The sequence below is a fragment of the Strigops habroptila genome, chromosome 18 (genome assembly GCF_004027225.2).
Source record: "Strigops habroptila isolate Jane chromosome 18, bStrHab1.2.pri, whole genome shotgun sequence".
In the NCBI taxonomy this organism is placed as follows: domain Eukaryota; kingdom Metazoa; phylum Chordata; class Aves; order Psittaciformes; family Psittacidae; genus Strigops; species Strigops habroptila.
Window position 1 is genome coordinate 6,023,456 of NC_044294.2, and position 20,099 is coordinate 6,043,554.

The 20,099-nt window shown below is 47.8% G+C and overlaps 1 protein-coding gene across 4 annotated transcripts in view; it reads right to left on the bottom strand.

Annotated features, from left to right (window-relative positions):
* PPP1R12B (protein phosphatase 1 regulatory subunit 12B) overlaps positions 1-20,099 on the bottom strand; it is a 105,749-nt gene that overhangs the window by 71,733 nt on the left and 13,917 nt on the right. For 3 of the 4 annotated variants that reach the window (XM_030473566.1, XM_030473565.1, XM_030473564.1), the window contains exons 2-6: positions 6,934-7,064; positions 5,359-5,477; positions 2,786-2,945; positions 571-715; positions 21-95 (exon numbers count right to left, since the gene is read on the bottom strand). In XM_030473566.1, coding sequence (XP_030329426.1) covers positions 21-95; positions 571-715; positions 2,786-2,945; positions 5,359-5,477; positions 6,934-7,064 — 630 coding nt within the window. Of the gene's footprint in view, positions 1-20; positions 96-570; positions 716-2,785; positions 2,946-5,358; positions 5,478-6,929; positions 7,065-20,099 lie in introns of all 4 variants that reach the window. The other variant, XM_030473567.1, reaches the window with a different exon arrangement.

Genomic DNA, 20,099 nt, shown 5'->3' on the forward strand with positions numbered 1-20,099 from the left:
ATGATCTGCCAGAAACTCACCACAGTCTGTTTCTTCTGCAGCATTTCTAAATGCTCCACCAGTCCCTCATCAGCCACGTCGAACGGCGTCTGGCCCTGAGGCAAGGAGAGAAGACAAGAGGATATCCGATACAGCGTGGTGTTGGTATTCACCAGTGAAGAACAAAAGTGAACATGCTCCACGCCCTCCCTCCCAAACACTGAGTAACATCCTCTGCTTCACCCCAGAGTAGAGAAAGCCGCACAACAGTGATGGTAGCTTCATGACTCAATCCATGATCAGAGCAACGTTCATCACGGAAGTGCAGTTCCCCGACTGCTGCTGCTCAAATCTGACAGCCGGGACTAATAGATCTGAGTTTCCAGGTTTCTATAAAGGACACTCTTGTAGTGATAAGGAATGTGAACAACGTGCTCTACTGTATCATGGTGTATTTGAACCTCCCGAAAGGCTGCCAGTCATCAGCGAGCCCTTGTCATGGCGTTAGATCAAGTGGTGGGCAATAAAGTTGATATTAATCTGGCTATCAAACAGCTTGCACAAGTTGTGCCAACACCCGTGCATACTAACCAGCTTGTTCCTGATGTCCATATCGCACAGGGCCTCAGCCAGGATGGAGCAAGCTTCCTTCACTCCCCAGTGCGCCGCAGCATGGAGCGGCGTCCAGCCATCATTGTCCTGGACATTCAAATTAAACCCAGCCTGGATCAAGAGCCTGAGGAAAGAAGCAACATTGATTTCTGCCCACCCGAGAATGGCTTCTTGACACAGCCGAGTTCCCACCGTGAGCCACAGGGCAGTAGCAGGGTCCACAATAAGCCTGTAGTTTCTTGTTTATTCACCTCAGCAACATCCCACTTGATGTGCTCGGAGCTGCAACAGGAAAGGGCAGTAAATGAAAAGTGACTTCACTGTAAAACCTGCTGGAATCTGTCTAACTGAGAAGGTTCCCTTCCAGCACGTCCCAAATTGGGAGAACACCTTAATTTCTAATCTGATGTCAGTGACCCAGCCTGAACTCCTGCTTTGGTGGACGAGACACCAGACTCGCTCAGCACTAAGCAAACATCCCTGCTGCCATCTCCATAACAAGGAGCCAAGCCCAGCACCTGGCAGGAAGAGGACGTTTGGTAACTGGAGCTCAGTGTTGGCTCTACCAGAGAGCCAAGTCACACTGCAGGAATGGTCCCTGAGGAGATGGTGCCTGGTAACAGTGACATTACTGTGACTGACAGATGTGAAATGTGTAGGTGAAATAACCCCCATTTGGGTTAAATTACCTAAAATGCATTTTAGCAGACTAGTCCTTGCACACTCGGACATTACATAGAGTGCTTCATAGCATGTGGAGCTTGAATATTGAAAACCAAAGCAAACAGAAGAGAGTCAACTGCAGTCTGAAGCTTCAGAGACAAGCCTGCTGTTACACCAGTGATCAGATGAAAGTATTGAGCAGCTCATAGATCAAAACTATTATCCAAGTTGCTTAAATACTAAAGAACATCCCAGGGGAATTCTGCAAGTCCGGTAAAATGGCTACTGAAAATCTCCATTGTGGGTAACTCCACTATCCAGAGGCACCTTCCTGCAGCACAAGGGAAATCCAGCACAGCCCCGGAATGGCACCAGCAGTTTGGAAGCTCCTGCAGCTTTACACCGATGTGTTACTGTGCTAAATAAAACCCAGTCACACTCTAGCAGCAGTGTTTCTCTGTGAAAGAAATTTTAAATTAGATGCTGACTTTATGTTGATTTTCCAGCTGGCAAAAGGGAGGAACAGAGCTGCTGAGAGCCTCAAGGTCACAAATTCCACATCGCAGTTGTGGGTTCGTGAGCTCCTGGCTCTCAGCCCCTTGGGTTTAAGTCACTGAGGCTCTCTATGTGAACTTACAGGTAAATACACCAGAGTGAAACAATGTCAGCTTTCTGTGAGATCTGTTTATCATTATAACAACTAATGGCAAGGAGTAGCTGGCCAGAACCAAGTCACCCTCCAGACAGTGAGTACTCATCGAGGAGTACTGGGTATACAACCCTCCACTGAAAGTCCTCAGGACCAACACCTCAAATTCAGGAGATACTACATTTCTAGTGCACATAAGCTGTGTCAGATTACTGCTCTTGGGCATGGCACAGGCACAGACAGCTTATAACTCAATCAGGAGCTTTAAAGGATGAATACAAATAGGAAACATAGAGAACAACAAAATTACTAGAGCTTGGTAAGAAACAGCTCTTACACATCAAGTTATGCCACTTAAAACTATGAAATCGAGGATCAAGACAGATGAACACTTCCAGAAAGGATTTTAATGTGGAAAATAGAGTAACCTTGCTGATGTTTATGGGCAGCTCCACCCAGACATAAAGAGTAGAGAAGAAAGCTTTATTGTTGGGAACCTTCACTTGACCTTACGTGTCAAAATATTAATGCTTTATGGCCAATAAACACTACATTGGGCAAGTTTCTGCTCCCGAGCAGCTTGTTTGTGCCAGAGCAGTAGAAGCAGAAGTGTTACGTGTGGGAATCCCTCTGTCATTGCTGACGGCTGCAGGAGCAGTAGCATTAAGGAGCACAGGACAGTGAGCTAAGGGTGGATGCTGCACTCTTCCAGACTGGTCACGTAAGCTGTTGGGGTGTTCGTGATTGCCATTCAGCATGTATTGCCACTTTGTAGGGTGAAATCTCACTATGAAACAAACTTCTCTCACCTATAAAGCTAGAGGTGTTCCTCACAACCACCAGCACTAATTCACTGCACCAGGCCTGGGCAGGAGCTCCTACCTCATGACTTCAGAATAGCCCTTTGCTGCAGCAACGTGAAGAGCCGTGGCGCCCGTGCGAGGCTGCTTTGGATCTTCAATCCTCCCACTGTTCAGCCACTGCCGGGCATCCTGCAGCATCTGCTGCTCCTCTTCTTTTCTTGCCAGGTCTAGGTCTACACCTAAAAGGGTGAAGCAGAGAATAAGAGCTTGTGAAGTGAAAGCTCTCACGGACTTGTTAAACTTACCCTGTTTCACTTGCTGTGCATTACTAACTTATTTGTATTCTTCCACAACAAAAATCAGCAAAAGCATCTTCCAGGAGCTGGAGAAGTCCTGCATCAGTGACAGCACCTCAAAGCTGTCTGACCTAAAAATCTGAAAGTTGAGCCACTGGTTGCAAACCAGCCCAAGTAACAGCTCAGCTGGGAGCTATGGGTGGAAGGGCTGCATCCTAAATACACAGTGTCCTAAACCGAACCAACAAAGTCACGAACAACAGCTTAACACACTGAATTAACTACAGTGAGAGTATAATGAGTATCATCTCCAGTGAAGATCTGGAGAGATGATCCTAAGGCATCTCCTGCAAAAGCAGCATGGCCCCAACTGTATGCTCACTCAAAACTCAGTGCAATCTGCAGGCTACACTGAGGTCATGTAAGGATGATCTATCAATCAGAAGTTCCATGCAAGGCTGATCAGCTTACAGCTCTCTGACACAGGAAAAAAACATGAAGGAGAAGATGAGAAATCTCAACAATCAAGGGTGCTGAAGAGCAACTGTCCCCAGGAATTAGTTCTTTCAGTCTAACAATGATGTGATGCCAAATTAAATTATGGCACATTGGGTTTAATAGAGAACAAAAGAAAACAGCAACTCAGAGCCTGAGCTGTGAAACCCACTGCCACAGGATGCTGCAAAGATTAGAAACACAATTGGCTTCAGAACAAGGATTAGACAAAGTTGTAGTTATTAAGCATAATGCCAGAGCTTCCAGGAAGGACTGCACAGGTTCAGAAAGCTATGGGGGATTCACAAGTACACACAGGGCCCATCTGGCTCAGGAATTCCTTGGGGCACAGTGGCCGGAGGCTGGGAAGGGGAATCATCCGCGCTTGTCCTGCTGCTGCAGTATGCAGCAGGCATCTGCTTACAGCTATTGCTGTAAGAGAGGCTGCAGAGCTGGATGATGCTTATTTAAAGTTCACACCACATTTACTCCAGCAGTCACGATCCTTTCAAACTGTGTCAATAGGAAGCTTCTCGGTGGAGACAGATGGTTGTTTCAGGGCATCTTAGCAGGATGCCGCTAACGTGGTGAAGCAATGAAGAAGCCCAGCAGAATCCCAAGAAGTGTCAGACCAAATGTCTGCAGCTGAGGCAGAATTACTGCCTTAATGTCCTGTGTGGTTCCAACCACGTTATTACCAAGATCAGGTTCGAGACCATCTAAGGAACCCAAAGGAGCACAAGTCCATGGGACATGATAAGATGCATCCACAGGACTGAGGGAACTGAGAAGTTGTGGCAGTCTTGTGAAGTTCCCACTGACTGGAAAAGGGGAAACATAACCCCCATTTTTAAAAAGGGAAACAAGGAAGGCACAGGAAACTATAGGCTGAGGGTACAGCATTGCTGGATAAGGGAAGAGTGACTCATGTCATCTGCCTTGGCTTCTGCAAAGCATTTCACACTGTCCCACACGACATCCTCATCTCTAAACTGGAGAGGCATGGATTTCATGGATGGACCACCTGATGGATAAGCAACTGGCTGGATGGTTGCACTCAGAGAGTTGTGGTCAATGGCTTGATGTCCAAATGGAGATCAGTGACCAGTGGTGATCCTCAGGGATCAGTGCTGGGACCAGCAGAAAAGCTGGAGAGGGGCTTTGGACAAGGGTCTGTAGGGATGGGACAAGGCAGAATGGCTTTAAATTGACAGAGGGGAGGTTGAGATGAGCTCTGAGGCAGAAGTTCTTCCCTGTGAGGGTGCTGAGGCGCTGGCACAGGGTGCCCAGAGAAGCTGTGGCTGCCCCATCCCTGGCAGTGCTCAAGGCCAGGTTGGACACAGGGGCTTGGAGCAACCTGCTCTAGTGGAAGGTGTCCCTGCCCGTGGCAGAGATGATTTTGCAGGGTCAGCATGGAGAGCAGCCCCTCATACCTGATGAGAAAGAGGAAATGGCAGAGCAGGTGAAATGCAGAAGTCGTCTAGGAAAGGATCAGGATAAAGCAGATCACTCCAGGCCAGGCATACTGATTTCCTGGTCGCTACTCTTGCAGGGCTGTAAATCTCAGTTCTGTGTTATCAAGTCTTAGTGAAACAAGACCTTTCACTGATACCAGAGGTTAGAACTAAATATCACTTTAAAAGCAAAGAGATGTAATGAATTAGATTTCAGTACCATGGTGGCTTGCTTTGAAGGACAGAGGCTGCACCCACAAACCTTCTGCATCTCTTCCACTGTTCTGATACCAAAGAAAATCTGTCTGCTGCCTCCTGGGCCAGATTGCAGATCTCTTCACCTACAGACAGTAAGCCAACAGAATCTTCTTACAGAAAGCCTTAGAGGTCTCACTCTGCTGATTTACCTTGTTTCTTTACTTGTTCCAGAAGCAGGTCCTTCATGGCTGCTTCCTCTGCGATGTCTGATGGGACCTCACCTTCACTGTTCACAGCTGCCACATTGGCTCCGTGACTAATTAAGAACCTGTGGGACCAAGACCCATACCAACGTGTTAGACCTTGTGTGCAGGCTTCAGGGCAACCAGTACAGTAAATCAAGCAGCAGAACAAGATATTTGGCTTTCTCATTCAAGTTCCACTACCAAATAAGTACCTTACTCTTATCAAATTTCTAGGCTAAAAAAGTTCATTGTTACATGCAAGGTCCCTGGTCCGTGGCTCACAGTTGTTGTTTCTCTCTAGGTATTCAAATACCCCTAGTCTTGCACTAATCTGACTGAGTTACCAGTATGCAAATTTAGGTAACTTTGGAGGGCTAAATATATAAGCATGGTGTGACTGGTAAAGAATAACATCATCTTTCACTTGAAGAACTAGGATGTGGGAAGAAGAAAAAGCAAACTGATAAAGGATCATCCAAAGAGCTGAGAATTGTTCTAGGAGGAGTACAACACCCAGAAATAAATGAGCCACAGAAGATGGCTCTTTGGTTTTTGTTAGAATATACTGTAGAGGACTATCTTGAGAAATACTTTTGTTTTCCCTTATTCTTCTAACCTGTAATGCCTGAGAAAAGTTATTTCAGTTGTGAAACTACCCTTTATATTTGCCTGTTCTTTGGTTCCAGTTATTCTAGGACTCCAGGCCGCACATACAAGCAACTCAAACTCTCAGAGCAACGTGTTGGTGCACAACGGGTAGTCTGGTATCAGAATCTTCTCTGGGACAAACCAACTGTTAGTCCTTTGTGAGCGTAATGAACGCTCGGATCAGATGCAGAACGTTATTTCAAACCCTGGAATCAGAAACTGTGCCCAGAAGAGTCAAATCTTTGTTGGGAGTCACTTATGGCAGGTTACTGCTTTGCTTTAGACATCTACTGGACGAAACTTTGTTATATTTACTGTCTCTCATATCTATTTTATGTTTGTGCTCTCTAGATTATCTAATCTCTCTGACAAGCCACAGAATTTCACCTGGTTATGTCCAAGCTGAGCCCAGTATCTTGTGTTGTAAATGAAACAACAAACAAAAGAAGATAATGCTCCAGTTGTAAGTGGGTTAAGTAACAAACAGTTACTTATATCTACTTCTCCACCTCTTGTCAGACAGGATGCAAGAAACAGCAACATATGTTCTGAACTTGAAGAAAGAACTGATGCTGTTGGCATATTGGTGAGTGGGGAGCCCAGAACATTGCATTTCTCTCTCCAGAGTCTCCACACAACTGCAGCACTGCTCACACAGGCCTGCCCACGGTAATAAAACATAGTTGCTTTCCAAAGCCTCCAAACAAGGGTAAGCACTGGCGCATCCCCCTTTGCACTGTTTCGGTACCCCATGTATCTCCTGTTTGGGGTTCAGCATTGCTTCCCAAGCCATTGTGTAAGTCTCAGAGCATCAATTGCCTGTGCTCCTGCTCCAAAGAGGAAGACCTGGAAAGTGTTATAAATACCCAGAACAGCCTGAAACTCACTCACTCTGCTATGTTCAGATAGCCACACGATGCCACGGCATGAAGAGGGGTCCAGCCCTCGTTGTCTTGCTGGTTGACGTCGGCTCCATTTTCTACAAGGAACTTCACCATGTCCAGGTTCTCATCTATACAGGCCTGAGGAGAAGGGGAGAGGGGACATCCAGGGAGGGAAGGATTGAAGAGAAAAGGAAGAGAGAAAAGAAGTGTTGGTGTTAAACCAAGTGTAAAACCTCCATGTGACTAACACATGGACACACCTTTTAGGGTCTCCCACTTTTGGTACCATGAACTGGTGAACTAAAATAAATTAATTTCAGAACTTTCCAAAATTAATTGTAACTCAGAGAGTCCCCAGGTGGAGAACCTCTAAACCTGCTCAAGCTTCACTGCTCACCCACTGATCTGTTTCCTTCCTCTCTCCCACACTGTTACCTCGTTGGAGGGAGGACGCACTGTAAAATGATCTATCTGCATTAGTTTTAGGTATGGCATCAAATTCCTCTAAGCAAGGCAAGCCATGTATTTATTTAGATAACACTGGTCCCTCCGAATGTCGATGAAATGACATCGTCACATTGAACAACATGAGATAGCATTAGTGGTAGGGATGAGTAGGGAAAGCATGAGCTCAAGGAGCCTGACGAAAGCAGAACATCTGTATACTGGATGTTGCCCTTCCCATATACATTCCCTATGGATGTAACCATAGCAGGAGCAGAATTTGAGAGAGGTCAAGAACATTCAGCAGGATCTATTCATTTTCCTGAGTATAACAAAGTCCAACTTTCCCTGTTAGCTCCACAGACCCTACTGAGGAGAACGACAACCCTTTCTTAGCTGCTGCATTAACTCCAGAGCCTGCATCCACAGAGACCTGCCAGCTTTGAAGCTGCCAGAAGAAAACCTAGCTAGATTTTCAAGTCTCAGCACTTCTGTTGGGTGGAATTCCTCCTTCCTCAAATTCCTGGCTACAGCACGTTCAGCGTTGCATTTACAGTTGAGTGGAGGCTGCTATTTAAGGATGAGCTGGCAATTTAATGCACACATCCCAATGCATGTGCTTCAGCTGAGAAGCACCAAGCAGGACCAGGAGGCTTTCACTGCATGTCCATCTACAGGCAGACACCTAGTTCCTCATTACCAGAGAGGGAATCAGCTTGGGTGAAATTCCTCCAAAATCTCAGCACTGGATCCTTTTGCACAGCTTGGTGTGGGCACATCATCAGTCTGAGCATGCTTCTAAAACGAGCAGCCCCACCTACCCATTCCTATCCCAGCAAGTAATGGAAATGAGGAACTTGTCTCTAAGCAGCACAGGAGACAACCCTGTATTATCCAACACGCTCATCCATGCTGCATCTCAAAGGAAAGGCCTGCCTACACCAGGACATCGACATCCAACTCGTGTTATTTCTACTGCAAGCACAAGCTCCAAGTAGCGTTTAACCTGCACACACCAGTTACTCCTACATTTGGTTAGTTTACAAGCAGCCCTGCAACAGACTTAGTGTTTAAATCTGTATGGAAGCACACTCCAGAAAACTACCTCCTCGTACAGTGACTTGGCAAACATGAGAACACAGAGGGAACATCCCTGGCACTAGGAAACGGCACCCAGAATGGATGAACCTGCCCCTGGGTTGGCTCCATCCACCCTGCTCAGTCCGTCACCACTCTCCCACCCTCAGGCACGAAACAGCTTCATGCTGTAACCCCAGCTCGGGGGAGCTGCCCTTCTGCTATTTCAGCCAGCAGAACTACACAAAACCACAATCAACCAAACCCCAACCTCCCCAAAACAAAACTCCTGGGGACTGCAGAGCCTCACAGTGGGGTTGGTGGAGTCCCAGGTCCAAGCACAACGGGGTAGGACAGTGCCAGGCCTGAGCAGCGCAGATGCAAAGTCAGTTCTACCACCAGCTTCAGACCATTCAGATCATCTGGTCTGTGCCCCTGCTCAAAGCAGGGCTAAATCCGATCTTAGATCCACTTGCTCAGGGCCTGCTCCAGCTGGTTCTTACTGTCTGTGAGCATGCAGACCCCATGGCTGGTCTGGGCCCTGTCCCAGTGCTTCACCATCCTCTCGGTGGGTTGGTTTTCTCACTGTCTAACCAGGATTTTCCTTGCTGCAACTTACACCCCCTGCTACAGTAGTACGGATGCAGCCTCCATGGCTCAGCAGGTGATGAGAGCAGGAAACACAAGCCAAATATTCCTAACGTGTGCCCAATACGCATGCGATTAATTTTAAGACATATTCCAGAAGGGATCCACTCCTGAGTATCCCTAACAAACCTGTTAGAGGCTCCCATCCACACCAACACATTCAAACACAGCAGGAAGATAAGGTATGCAATGCACACAGAGGTGGACATGGATACGCAGAGGAACATCATATAAAATCCCTCTTCAGTTCAAGAGGCAATTCTTTGGGAATTTGAGTCTGAGCCTGCAAAACTCGGAGCTAATCTGTATTTACATTGCTTAGGATGCACTTCGAGTTTCCCCCCCAACACAGCTCAAGTAAATGACACTTACAATCTCACCGAGGAGTTACTTCCATTTGCTCCAAGAGCAGCTCACCCACCCGTGCGTCCTGTTGAGCACAACCACTTCTGCCTAACGAATTAGAGCCTGAAAGAAGCACTTTATCAGCATGGCTCTGCCCAAGCACCGAGGCAGACGGCCCATGCCTGTGCATACTCACTGCTCTGCTCTATTTGCTTAAGTATTACCTGCAGCTTGAGTGTAAATCTAAATTTAGCCTGAAGAACGGCTCTATATGGTGAGCTTTGGACAGCTTTGATAAAGAATTATGTGTACATTGTTTATCATCTAAACCACCCAAATACACCCACTACATCTGCACCAACTGGGAACTGCCAAGAGAGCAGACCAGTTCTTGCTCAAGCCACTGCATATACTCGGCTCTAAATATCTGTTTAGATGCGTAAAAGAGCTGCCTTTAAATTTATAGGCCTTGTCGCTCTGCTGGTCCTTGTCTCGTGTGGTTCCCATGGAATGCATGCTGGAAACAGAAGGGATAATGGGATCAAGCCCACCTGTTCCTACCCAGAAATCTGACTCGCCTGGCTCCTGAGGAGCTAGAAGTGACCAAGCTCCACGGGTGCTGGCACTCGCTCCCTCCCGAAGGGAACTGCAACGCGCTTCAGGCTGCTTGCATTTGCCATGGAAATAAAGTCAAGCGCAAAGGTGTAGTAAGTCCTTACGGGAGCAGCCATGTACCACCATCACCCCACCCTGCTGCACCTACGTACCAAGGCAAACTGCTGCTCAAGTTGTGTGATCAGGCAGCGTGACACTGCTTGGCAAATATTTATTGTACAATCAGTTAGTGCCACAGAAGAACAGAAATGAGCGCGGAGTCAAGCGACAGGAACAGATTAAATGACTTGGGGCTGGGTGAACATGAGCAGGTAGGACTGTCTGCCTGCCCCACAGAGTGAAATGCGAGGACTTTCTGCATTTTGGTGATATTTATAGAATCCCAGAGTGGTTTGGGTCGAAGCGACCTTAAAGCTCATCCAGTTCCAGCCCCCTGCCACGGGCAGGGACACCTTCCACTAGAGCAGGTTGCTCCAAGCCTCTGTGTCCAACCTGGCCTCAGAGAGTAAATTCATCTGGCAAAGCAAAACGGGTGACCTGAGGTAACTGGAGGAAGGAGAAGAGGACAAAGAGGAAGTAAAAGGGATAGATGTGTCCTCTTTTAAGTACTATTAATCCTCCAACCTTAAATTTAGGAGAGCGGATAACTTCAGTAACCTGAGAGGATCTATCCCTATGCAAAGTTCTCCTCTTTTATGTGATGCAGCGTTCCTTGGGAACATTGTACGAATAACTGCACCGGACAGCAACATTGCAAAGCAGACACGAGCCCCTCCAGCCTCCAAGGGGAGGGAAGAAAGTCAAAAAGGAGCTGGTTGAGAAGTCACATTGCCCTTTCAGTGGGTTATTTAATGTGAGAAAGGACTCCCTTGCCTGAACTGCCCTTGAAATCGCTTCACAAAGAAAAACACATCCATGAATAGGCTTCATTTCAATTTTAGGCACTGCTAACCCCCAGCTGCTTGGTTACCCTGAAAAGAGGCTAAAAGCAAGGTTAACTACTGAGCACTACATTTTGAACTCCTTCTTTATCTTCTTTCCCTGTAAAAACACAGTACAACCTTCAAGGCGATGCCATCGGGGGGTGACTCCTTCCCTCAAATCAGAGACCTTCAGCAGGAAAAACTCTTGCCATCCTTATATTTGGCCGTTGGTTAGCTTCAGGAATGGCACTAAGGTCTTAAGAGTTTTAGCAGTCTTTGCTGCAAACTGCAGCCAGTGCCCAGAATTACCCGCTCGAAGGGCCCAAAGTTGGCTCAGAGGATTTCCATCGCAGGCATCGGCGGGCAGGTCTCCATGCACAGCTCCTGGCAGCAGCCCAGCATTAGCAGTTTTTCCATCGGGAGGAAGCGCTCAGTTTCTAAATGTGCAGATGCGGGGTGCTGGCCTCCCCTCGCGCAGGGACACTCGCGGCACATTGCGGGCATTCCTCTGCCCGCAGCCCTTGCCAAGGCTCGCTTCTGTCAACATGAAGTTGACATTACACTAACGAAACGGGGGACACCAGGAAACGCCACAGAAGGGCTCTGCAAACCTCTGCTCGCCTGGCAGAGCTTGTTCGACAGCCAGACAAGAGCCGATCTTTATCTTGAATGAAACCTCATTACTGCAATAGCACTGTCAGTGTTTGCTGCTTCCCCGCAGCAAACGGAACACACAAGTGTTGAGCTGCCGATGAGTATCAGCAACGCAACAGCTCCAGCTGCCTGCCAGGGCTTTGGGTTTGCATATCTCCTGGGCATCCCCACAGGACAGCGATAGGAAGATCAAGGAGTAAAATCATAGTAGATCAGGCCGGGTTGGACACAGGGGCTTGGAGCAACCTGCTCTAGTGGAAGGTGTCCCTGCCCGTGGCAGGGGCTTGGAACTGGATGAGCTTTAAGGTTCCTTCCAACACAAACCACTCTGAGGGTCTGTGAATCATTCTATGATCAAAAGGAGGCAGATCTGATGAGACTGAAGGGTTCAGAGGACCTAGAATTGAGCTGCAATGAGGGGAAACAGGGTAATACTGCTCACTTTGTGGAGGGTGCATCACATTGAGAGAAAGCCCAGCCTGTGACTGGGGTTACATTCCCACTATATAACAGATACCTACAGGGCAGCAGCAAGGAGCAACTAAACCACCTGACAGATTCCTAGGAAACTGCTGAGCGAGGAAAACCTCTGCATGGAGAAAGGGGGATGGTCACAAACCCAGCAGGACACAGAAGGACAGCAACGGCCATACCTGCACACCAGCAGTGCTGCCACAGGCAGCCACACTGACACAACTGTCTTCTCCACAACTTCCCCAGTATGACAGTAATTTAACACAAATCCATGAACACCATCAGTGCCACTGATCAAAGTCAGCCAGGAGGCCTGTAAGAGCTGCTGTGCTCAGTTTTGGCTGTATTGAATTCCCTGGTGTCCCCACCTCGGTTGGTGAGGATTTGAGAGAGAACCTTGGCATTTTCTCAAGGTGGAGGAAAATGCAAGAAGGGAAAAGCAGAAAAGGCAACACGCTTGGCTTGTGTTGCATGTTTCCACTATGAATACATCAGTCTTGTGGCAGAACCTTGGTGCTTTCCCCGTGCAGAAGAGTGAAAATCTCGTAATGCCACCATGGCACATGCCTGGGTAGCAATCCTCATGGTTCCCACATGGAAATCAAACCTGGCAGCTCCACTTGTCACACGTGAATACACCCCGTGAACCAGCCAGACACATGCTGACCTCTTTAACTGTGTACTAGAGATGTCAGGCTAGTGCAGACCACACTTCAGCTCTTCTTAGTGACTCCAGCATCCATCTCTTGAGCCTCCCAGGAGCACAGTACCTCCTGGCCTGTGCAAAATGCTCCTGTTAAACTGCTCATGAACCCCCCATCATTAATTCTTTTACCAGATTCTCCTCCAATCCAGAAATCAAGTGTTACAGAATCACAGAGCGGTTTGTGTTGAAGGGACCTTAAAGCTCCTCCAGCTCCAACCCCTGCCACGGGCAGGGACACCTTCCACTAGAGCAGGTTGCTCCAAGCCCCTGTGTCCAACCTGGCCTTGAACACTGCCAGGGATGGGGCAGCCACAGCTTCTCTGGGCACCCTGTGCCAGCGCCTCAGCACCCTCACAGGGAAGAGCTTCTGCCTTATGTCCAACCTGAACTTCCCCTGTGTAAGTTTGATCCCATTCCCCCTTGTCCTACCGCTCCAGCCCCTGATGAAGAAGGGCATCCTTGTAGAAGCCCTTGGGTCGATACCATCTCCAAAGCTCTTTACTCATCCAGCCCTCCCCTGACAATGGTTTGTCTCCCTCTGTTCCACCACTAATCCCAATTTCTGTAACTAACAAACATCTCAGATGTTCTTCCATACAACCTCACGTCCATGGTATGGCATTCTTGTGCTGATCTTCAGGACCCTGCTCCACACATGTCGGTTTGCCCAGAAAGCCACTGCATTCTTCCAAATGGTGGAACAGTTTGTATTTCAGATGCTAAGATCCTCCGGGTAGGGACCATTCACAGTTGTTCAGAGTACCCAACTCTCAACACACAACAGTGCCAGCCAGGTTAAGAACAGCAGCACACACCACTGAATCACTGCACTTGGAAAGGACCTCAGGAGACTTCTAATCCAATGCCTCCTGCTCCAGGTAGGGTCTACAGTGACTTCTCACCAGCTTTCTCAGCTGTGGATGTGTGTGTCTATGATATAGATGTGCAGATATGATACAAACACAGACACTTGTATTTGTTTCTTGTAAATCCAGGGAACTTTACAACTGGGGGGAAGGATCAGTATACACAGACGTGTGTTGTGGCTGCAGCCATTCTGAGCCAGGACTGTTAGATGATTTATTTACCCCAGCCTCCAGCTTTCTCCTTCCAAAGGATGTTCTCATGCTGCAAACCTGACCTAGACTCATTGGGGTGGCAGAGGCTGCACCACCCGTGAGCTGCAAAAGATTCTGCATCAGGTAGAGGGCAAAAAAAGTGGGTTTTGTTCATCCAAACCAAGCACAGCCCTTCATAACACTATGAGTGCGACTGTTTTGGACAAGATCAGACAGATCCACATCACACTCAAATTGATTAAGAGGTTTTCTTTGGGCTAAATGAAGAGCCAGGGAGTTACTGCAGTGAACACGGGCCATAAAATATGCTAAGCTAAAGCAGACTGTTTTGTGAGTGCATGCAAATGCAGCCTTGGCTTCAACCTGAGACTCCCACAACAGCTTAAGTAGGTTTAAGTCCAGGTTGCCAGGGTCCCTCCTGCCCCAGCCATATGTTCCCACACCTCGCCTTGCACAAGATTTATTTCCTTCACATTTCCAACGTGGGGAGAAACAGATGTGCCCAGAGAGTGGTGCCTGTCTAAGCTGGGTGGGATGGATCACCCTCGCAGTACCTGTCCTTCCCCACTGCCTGCAGACCAGCACAAACCAGGATGAGATGAATCCAACCCTCGATGACTTTACTGCACTCACAGGGGAAACCCCCAAGAACCAAGATTTACCAGGTGCCTCCTGACCTAAGGCTTGGGATGGTTTTCTTCACCACAACCTTATGCTGTATGATTAGCATAACTAGAGCACTTTGGGAAGTTTTAGACATGGTGAAAGAGTTACTGCAAACCAGAGGATGATATTGATACCAGCAGCAACATTAACTCTTAACACCCTGGGCTGGAAGAATTAGCAGGCCAGTTAAGTCACAACACAGAGGTCACAATCTAAGGGATTAAATGACTTATTTCTCTACTGTTTTCTCCTGTCGTAAGTCTCAGATAGATGGCACAAGGTTAGCTTGGAGATGATGGGGATCAATCTTGAACGCAAAGTAAGAGTAAATACATGATGTCAACACGCCTTGCAAAGCAGCCGCTGGCAGCTGGACAGCATCAGGGTTAAATGTGGGAACACAGAGAGAGGAATTCACAGAAAACAAAGAGAAAAGCACTCCCAAAATAGCCTTGCAACTGTCACCACTAGACTGTCAGCATGGGAAGGTATGACCTTGCCATTGTGTCTCATGATCACAGCTCCACTCTTTAGGGGGCATGCTGCCACTACCAAAAATTCCCCTTCCAAGTGATCCCGTATCTCTGGCAGCACAGATGACACTCACCAGTGGTTTGGGGAACAACAAACAGCTCTTACTGTTGCTCCTGTAAAATGTGGAGCTTTGCACCTTCCCTTCTCTCTTCTCAGCCTTGACTTCAGGCTGTCCCTACGGCTACAACACCCTGAGCGGGCACTTCTGTGCCACGAACCCAGGTTTAAAATCTTTATGCTTTAAAATCCTTGTGCAAACCCAAGTCTGAAACGACTGTGTTAGAACCAGCAGAAAGAGGTAAATTCTGTTTTAAAGAGAGCAGAGGAAAGGAGATAAAAAAGGTATTATTCATTTTCTAGTCTGATTAATTGGCTATGGTGCTTCGTTCTTTAACAGCGGTTGAGTCATACTTCTCATGGAAGCAGGAACAGAGATATGGATTAGGTCAGATATTTCCATTGGAAAAAACCCCACAACAACTCCAAGTACTCGGCAGTATCCATGCCAGTCATCAAAAGAAACCAACAACAAATCTCTTACAATGATTAGCACAACAAAAAGCCCAGCAGAGCACAAGGGAAGAGAGGAATACGTGCAAAGGCATAATTATCTCACGCACGTAGCAGTTTCAAGCTGAAACAGCAGCAGGAAATGTCAGGTGGAGAAGTGTTTTGAATAGAAGCTCTCCACACCTTCAGAGATGCACTGGGGATGTCAACTTATTTACAAGGAGGTGGATGTAAATACCTACGGCACTAGGCTATGGATGGCTCAGCGGGACGGCTGCGTGACTCTCAGGACCTGGTGCAGCAATGGCACCACCAGGGAATGCTGCAGCACCACCCGTGCTCCACCACCGCCGGGTCATAGCTGCTCCCACCAAGGAAGCCCTCAGCTACCAAAGCTGCCACCTCTTGCTTTAGGATGAGCAGGAGCTGCTGCTGTGAAGAAAGAGAAGGGCAGTTGGACACTCACACAGTGTTACTGAAGCTGGACTGCCCTGCTTTTACTCCTGTGGGGACGGCAGGCACAGGCCTGCAGGATTGCCACCTTTCTGCCCCTCATTTAATGCTTCTTGTCAAACAGCACTTTGGCCAACCTAGGAGGATCAGCAAGGACCACAGATACAAGTATTTCTCTATGCAAAGGACCACAGGGGTCAATCTCTTATGCCAGCCCCTCCAACCTTGTGTTATTTGTGCTCCCATCCCTGCAGCAACCTACCCTTAAGTCCCCTCTCTTTCACACAGGACCCAAAACAGTGATTTTCCACTTCCATGCTGCTCTTCCTCTGCAGTGGATGGACTGGTTTACCATTTGCATTCCCAGAGCAGAGCACATAGCTCCAAACCAGAGACAGGCCATGTGGGACTGACTTTAAAATCCAATCTAGATTATCATTTTACTGCCTTCCTTTTCATCATCTCCATCCCCCTAATTCCAACATGATTTTTAATACCCATTATTTCAACAGCAATTGGAGGCTAATACTTTGTACCATCTGAGAAGAGCTTGAAATGAGTCCAGTACTTGATCAAGTGCCAACACTAAAAATAGTCCTTCTGTCACTAAAAAGCAGGGACTGCCAGTTTCTAATGGTGTAGAGCAGCATTAGCTTTTCAAGTCTCACCAGTTTAGTCATTCTGGCCACCAAGTATGTCATTTCTCTCCCACTCAGCCACTGCTCTCTGGCACTGGCTCAAGACAGTATATATAAAATCCTGCCCTTAAATTACTGAGATTTTCATTCCTGCCTGAAATAACCCTACATTCCGTAATTAGAAAGCTCACAAGCATTTCACTCCTGTGTGGAAAATGGAAATGTAGCTACTGCAGGTTTGCTGAGCAAAGAAACGTCCTGCTAACCACCACCTTGTTCCTCAGCTCTGCAGGTGCTGCATCAGTGGTAACACTGCACCTATTTAACACAGCTCCTAAAGGCACTTTTACAATGCAAGCAAAACATATGTGTGGTTCCTGCCATAAACATCTCCTAAATTTACACAGCACAACCTTAGATTAGGTTGTGGCCAGCAAGGGGGGGTCCTGCAGCCCAGGCCTGGCGCTCACCCCACTGGCTGGCACAGCCACTGGAGGTTGCAGAGCAGCCTGGTAAGGCCAAAGCCAATTGTCAATAACGGGGGAAATAAAATACTATCACTATCAACCCACTTGGCAAGGTAACCCCATACCAGTGAGATGGGGTAGGGAGGCATGGCAAGGCCACCCCATGCTCAGCAAATAACCTTCCATGGGAGGACTCCCTCTGGGTCTTCTCCTAACTGCTCAGAGACACAAACCAGGGGCACATGATTTTAGCTCCAACTTGGCAAACTGAAAGTGAGATTTGTGTTACCCACCCGCAGCCCTCCGAGGCAGGCAGAGAAATCTCTGCTGGTCACTTCAGGCTTGCTTTAGTCTCTCCCATGGAGGGGTTTCACAGCAGCTCTGCTCCTGAAGCCAGGGCTGCCTTCATCCTGCCCCATCTCCCACCTGCCAGCAGACCCTCTGCCCCAGCAAGGGCCACTGACACTCTTCTGATACCCCACTGAATCGATCCGGGAGCTAAACTTGTTCAAAGTGGGACCAGACAAGCACCTACACTGGTACGGAAAGCATACGACAAGAGAAGCAGGAAGGGCAGGACTAGGACAGTCTTTAGTTGCTGCATTACCGTGGACTTGGACATCTTCCTTATCTCAAGACAGAGAGTTCATGGTGCACATGGCCCAGGTAAAAACTGGTTTATCAACAGATGAAGGAACAAAGTCACTCCAGGGTTAGTAATTGCTCTTCCCTCCAGACACCAAAGCTCCTGTAGGGGACATACCATGAGCTCCTCCAAACCAAGTGCCTATCTAGCACTAAGGGTGAAGGAGATGAAAACATCTCCTATGTTTTCATAGGAGCAGAACCACCTCAACATGAATGCAAGCAAAAAGAAAGACGAGATTCCTCCAGTGGATTCATAGACAATATGCAGCAGCAGGACATCAGGCCCCTGGTTTTCGTGCTCACCACTGTCTCGCAGCCACATCAGGGCTTGTTTCAAGAGCTAAATCTCAACTCTGTGGCTAAAAAGGAGAAGTGATTAGTGAGGTGGTAAAGTTTGCTGAGGAAACTACTCAAAAGAGTGAAGAAAAGGATGAGCTTGAAGAAGAATCTTACAATACTGAGCAAGTGGTGATAAAATGGCAGATGAAACCCAATGCAGATAACTGCCGAGTGAATCACAGGCAAAAAATACACCTAACGTCACGTCACAAAATGAAAGGCTCCGAGCTTATTACTGCGTTCAGGAAAAGACTCTTAGGATTATCCCAAATAGCTGTAGGAAAATATCAGCCCCAAGCTCAGAAATCAAAGCAAATTCTAGAAATGACTGGGAATGGAACAAAACAAACTAGAAAATATCATCAGGCCCCTATGCAACGGGCTATCGGAATTCTAGTCTCCACAACTAAACAAGGATGTGGTAGACATGAGTGGGGTACGAATGAGGAAAAGCTTCACTTGAGAAACCCAAACAAGACCAAACAACTTCCCTCATTTTCCAAAAGCATTTCTGATGGATTTCTGTGCCATCACAAACGTGGTTTATACCATGTTGCTGTAGGGCACCTCAGAAATAAACCGTGCTTTGGGGAAAAGAAACTGGCGACTGAAGAACTTGGGAAGAGAAGAAGAGAAGATGTTGTAAAAGGTTTGGGGAAAGCAGGATGCTCCATGCTGCGCTGTAACCTCGGCCCCTGGCACCATTCCAAAGGGACTCCAGCCACTCCGGAAAGCACCAGAACCACCATGGACCACAGGACCTTGAGCGTGGGTAAACACGTGTCTGAAAGCCTCCTCAGCACAGACTAACAAGGCCCAGCTCTGTTCCTCCTGTTCAACAAAGGGGTCACGTTCTGCTGGTGGGAGATGAAACCAAAGCGGAGAAGGCGGAGAGCTCTGGGGAGCAGAACCCAGACCCAAAGTGTTCCCAGCAAACGTTCCTACAACAAAGCAGAACAGGAAAGCTCCTACCCTTAGGTGGGAGACATCTGAAGGCAAACCAAGGACAAACAGACACAGCAACAGCGTGGATCACTGACTAGATACCACTCAAGACAAGCAGGTCTCATCCGTGTGAGGACAATGTCTCTGCACCCCACTGGCTCCCCCGCCGCAGGCAGCACGCTGCTTGTGCAGGGGGTTCATCTTCCAAAGCAACATACACTAAATATGTTGTTATAACATTAATGATTTATACCATTATGTCTAATTTTGCTTTACCATCCCCTCGTCTCCATCCCCACTGGGTAACTAAAGCTCGGCTGAATGAGTCAGTGGGGTGCTGCTGAAGAAACAAGCAAATCTCATTCTGGAATACATCAAACTGCTCTTAGCAAGGCCCTGAAGAAAATTATTCTTGGGCTGGAGTCATCTCCACTTAAGTAGCACATTGAACTTGAAAGCAACATACTCCTAAGAACCCAGAGAACAACGAGGCTCACTGCACATTCAGAAGACATCCACTAGTATAAAGGTTAAATAAAACCACTTTATCTAGGTACAAGGAAAAAGAAAGTCTGAGGAAAACAGAGTCTTCCAGTAGAGGGAAGGCTGTTCTGAAGGCAACTGCCACCAGAGGAAAACAGAGAGTTTGGTTTTCTTTAGAAGAAAGTGGGTTTGGGTCAAACAGCGAGAAGCGCTTCCCCAAGTGCTGAGCTTGCCAGGCGAGGAGCAGCCTCCAGGGAGGTGCAGGAGAGCTCTCCATGAAGGGGTGCAGGAACTGATTAGCTGACTGTCTTTTGGAAAGAGCTCTGACAGACCTGGTCGTGCCTCAGTGCAGAGCACTGGAGCAGAAGGTCTCCTGCCACCTCTCCCAGCACCTGGAACTCTGGAACTGGAGCCCTCCCCACTGAGCCAGCACTGAGAGAGCAAGTGACAAAAGGCCAAACAAACCATAGAGGAAGAGATGCAGCCTCCAGCATCATACGATGGAAGGAGAACTACCAGAGCACT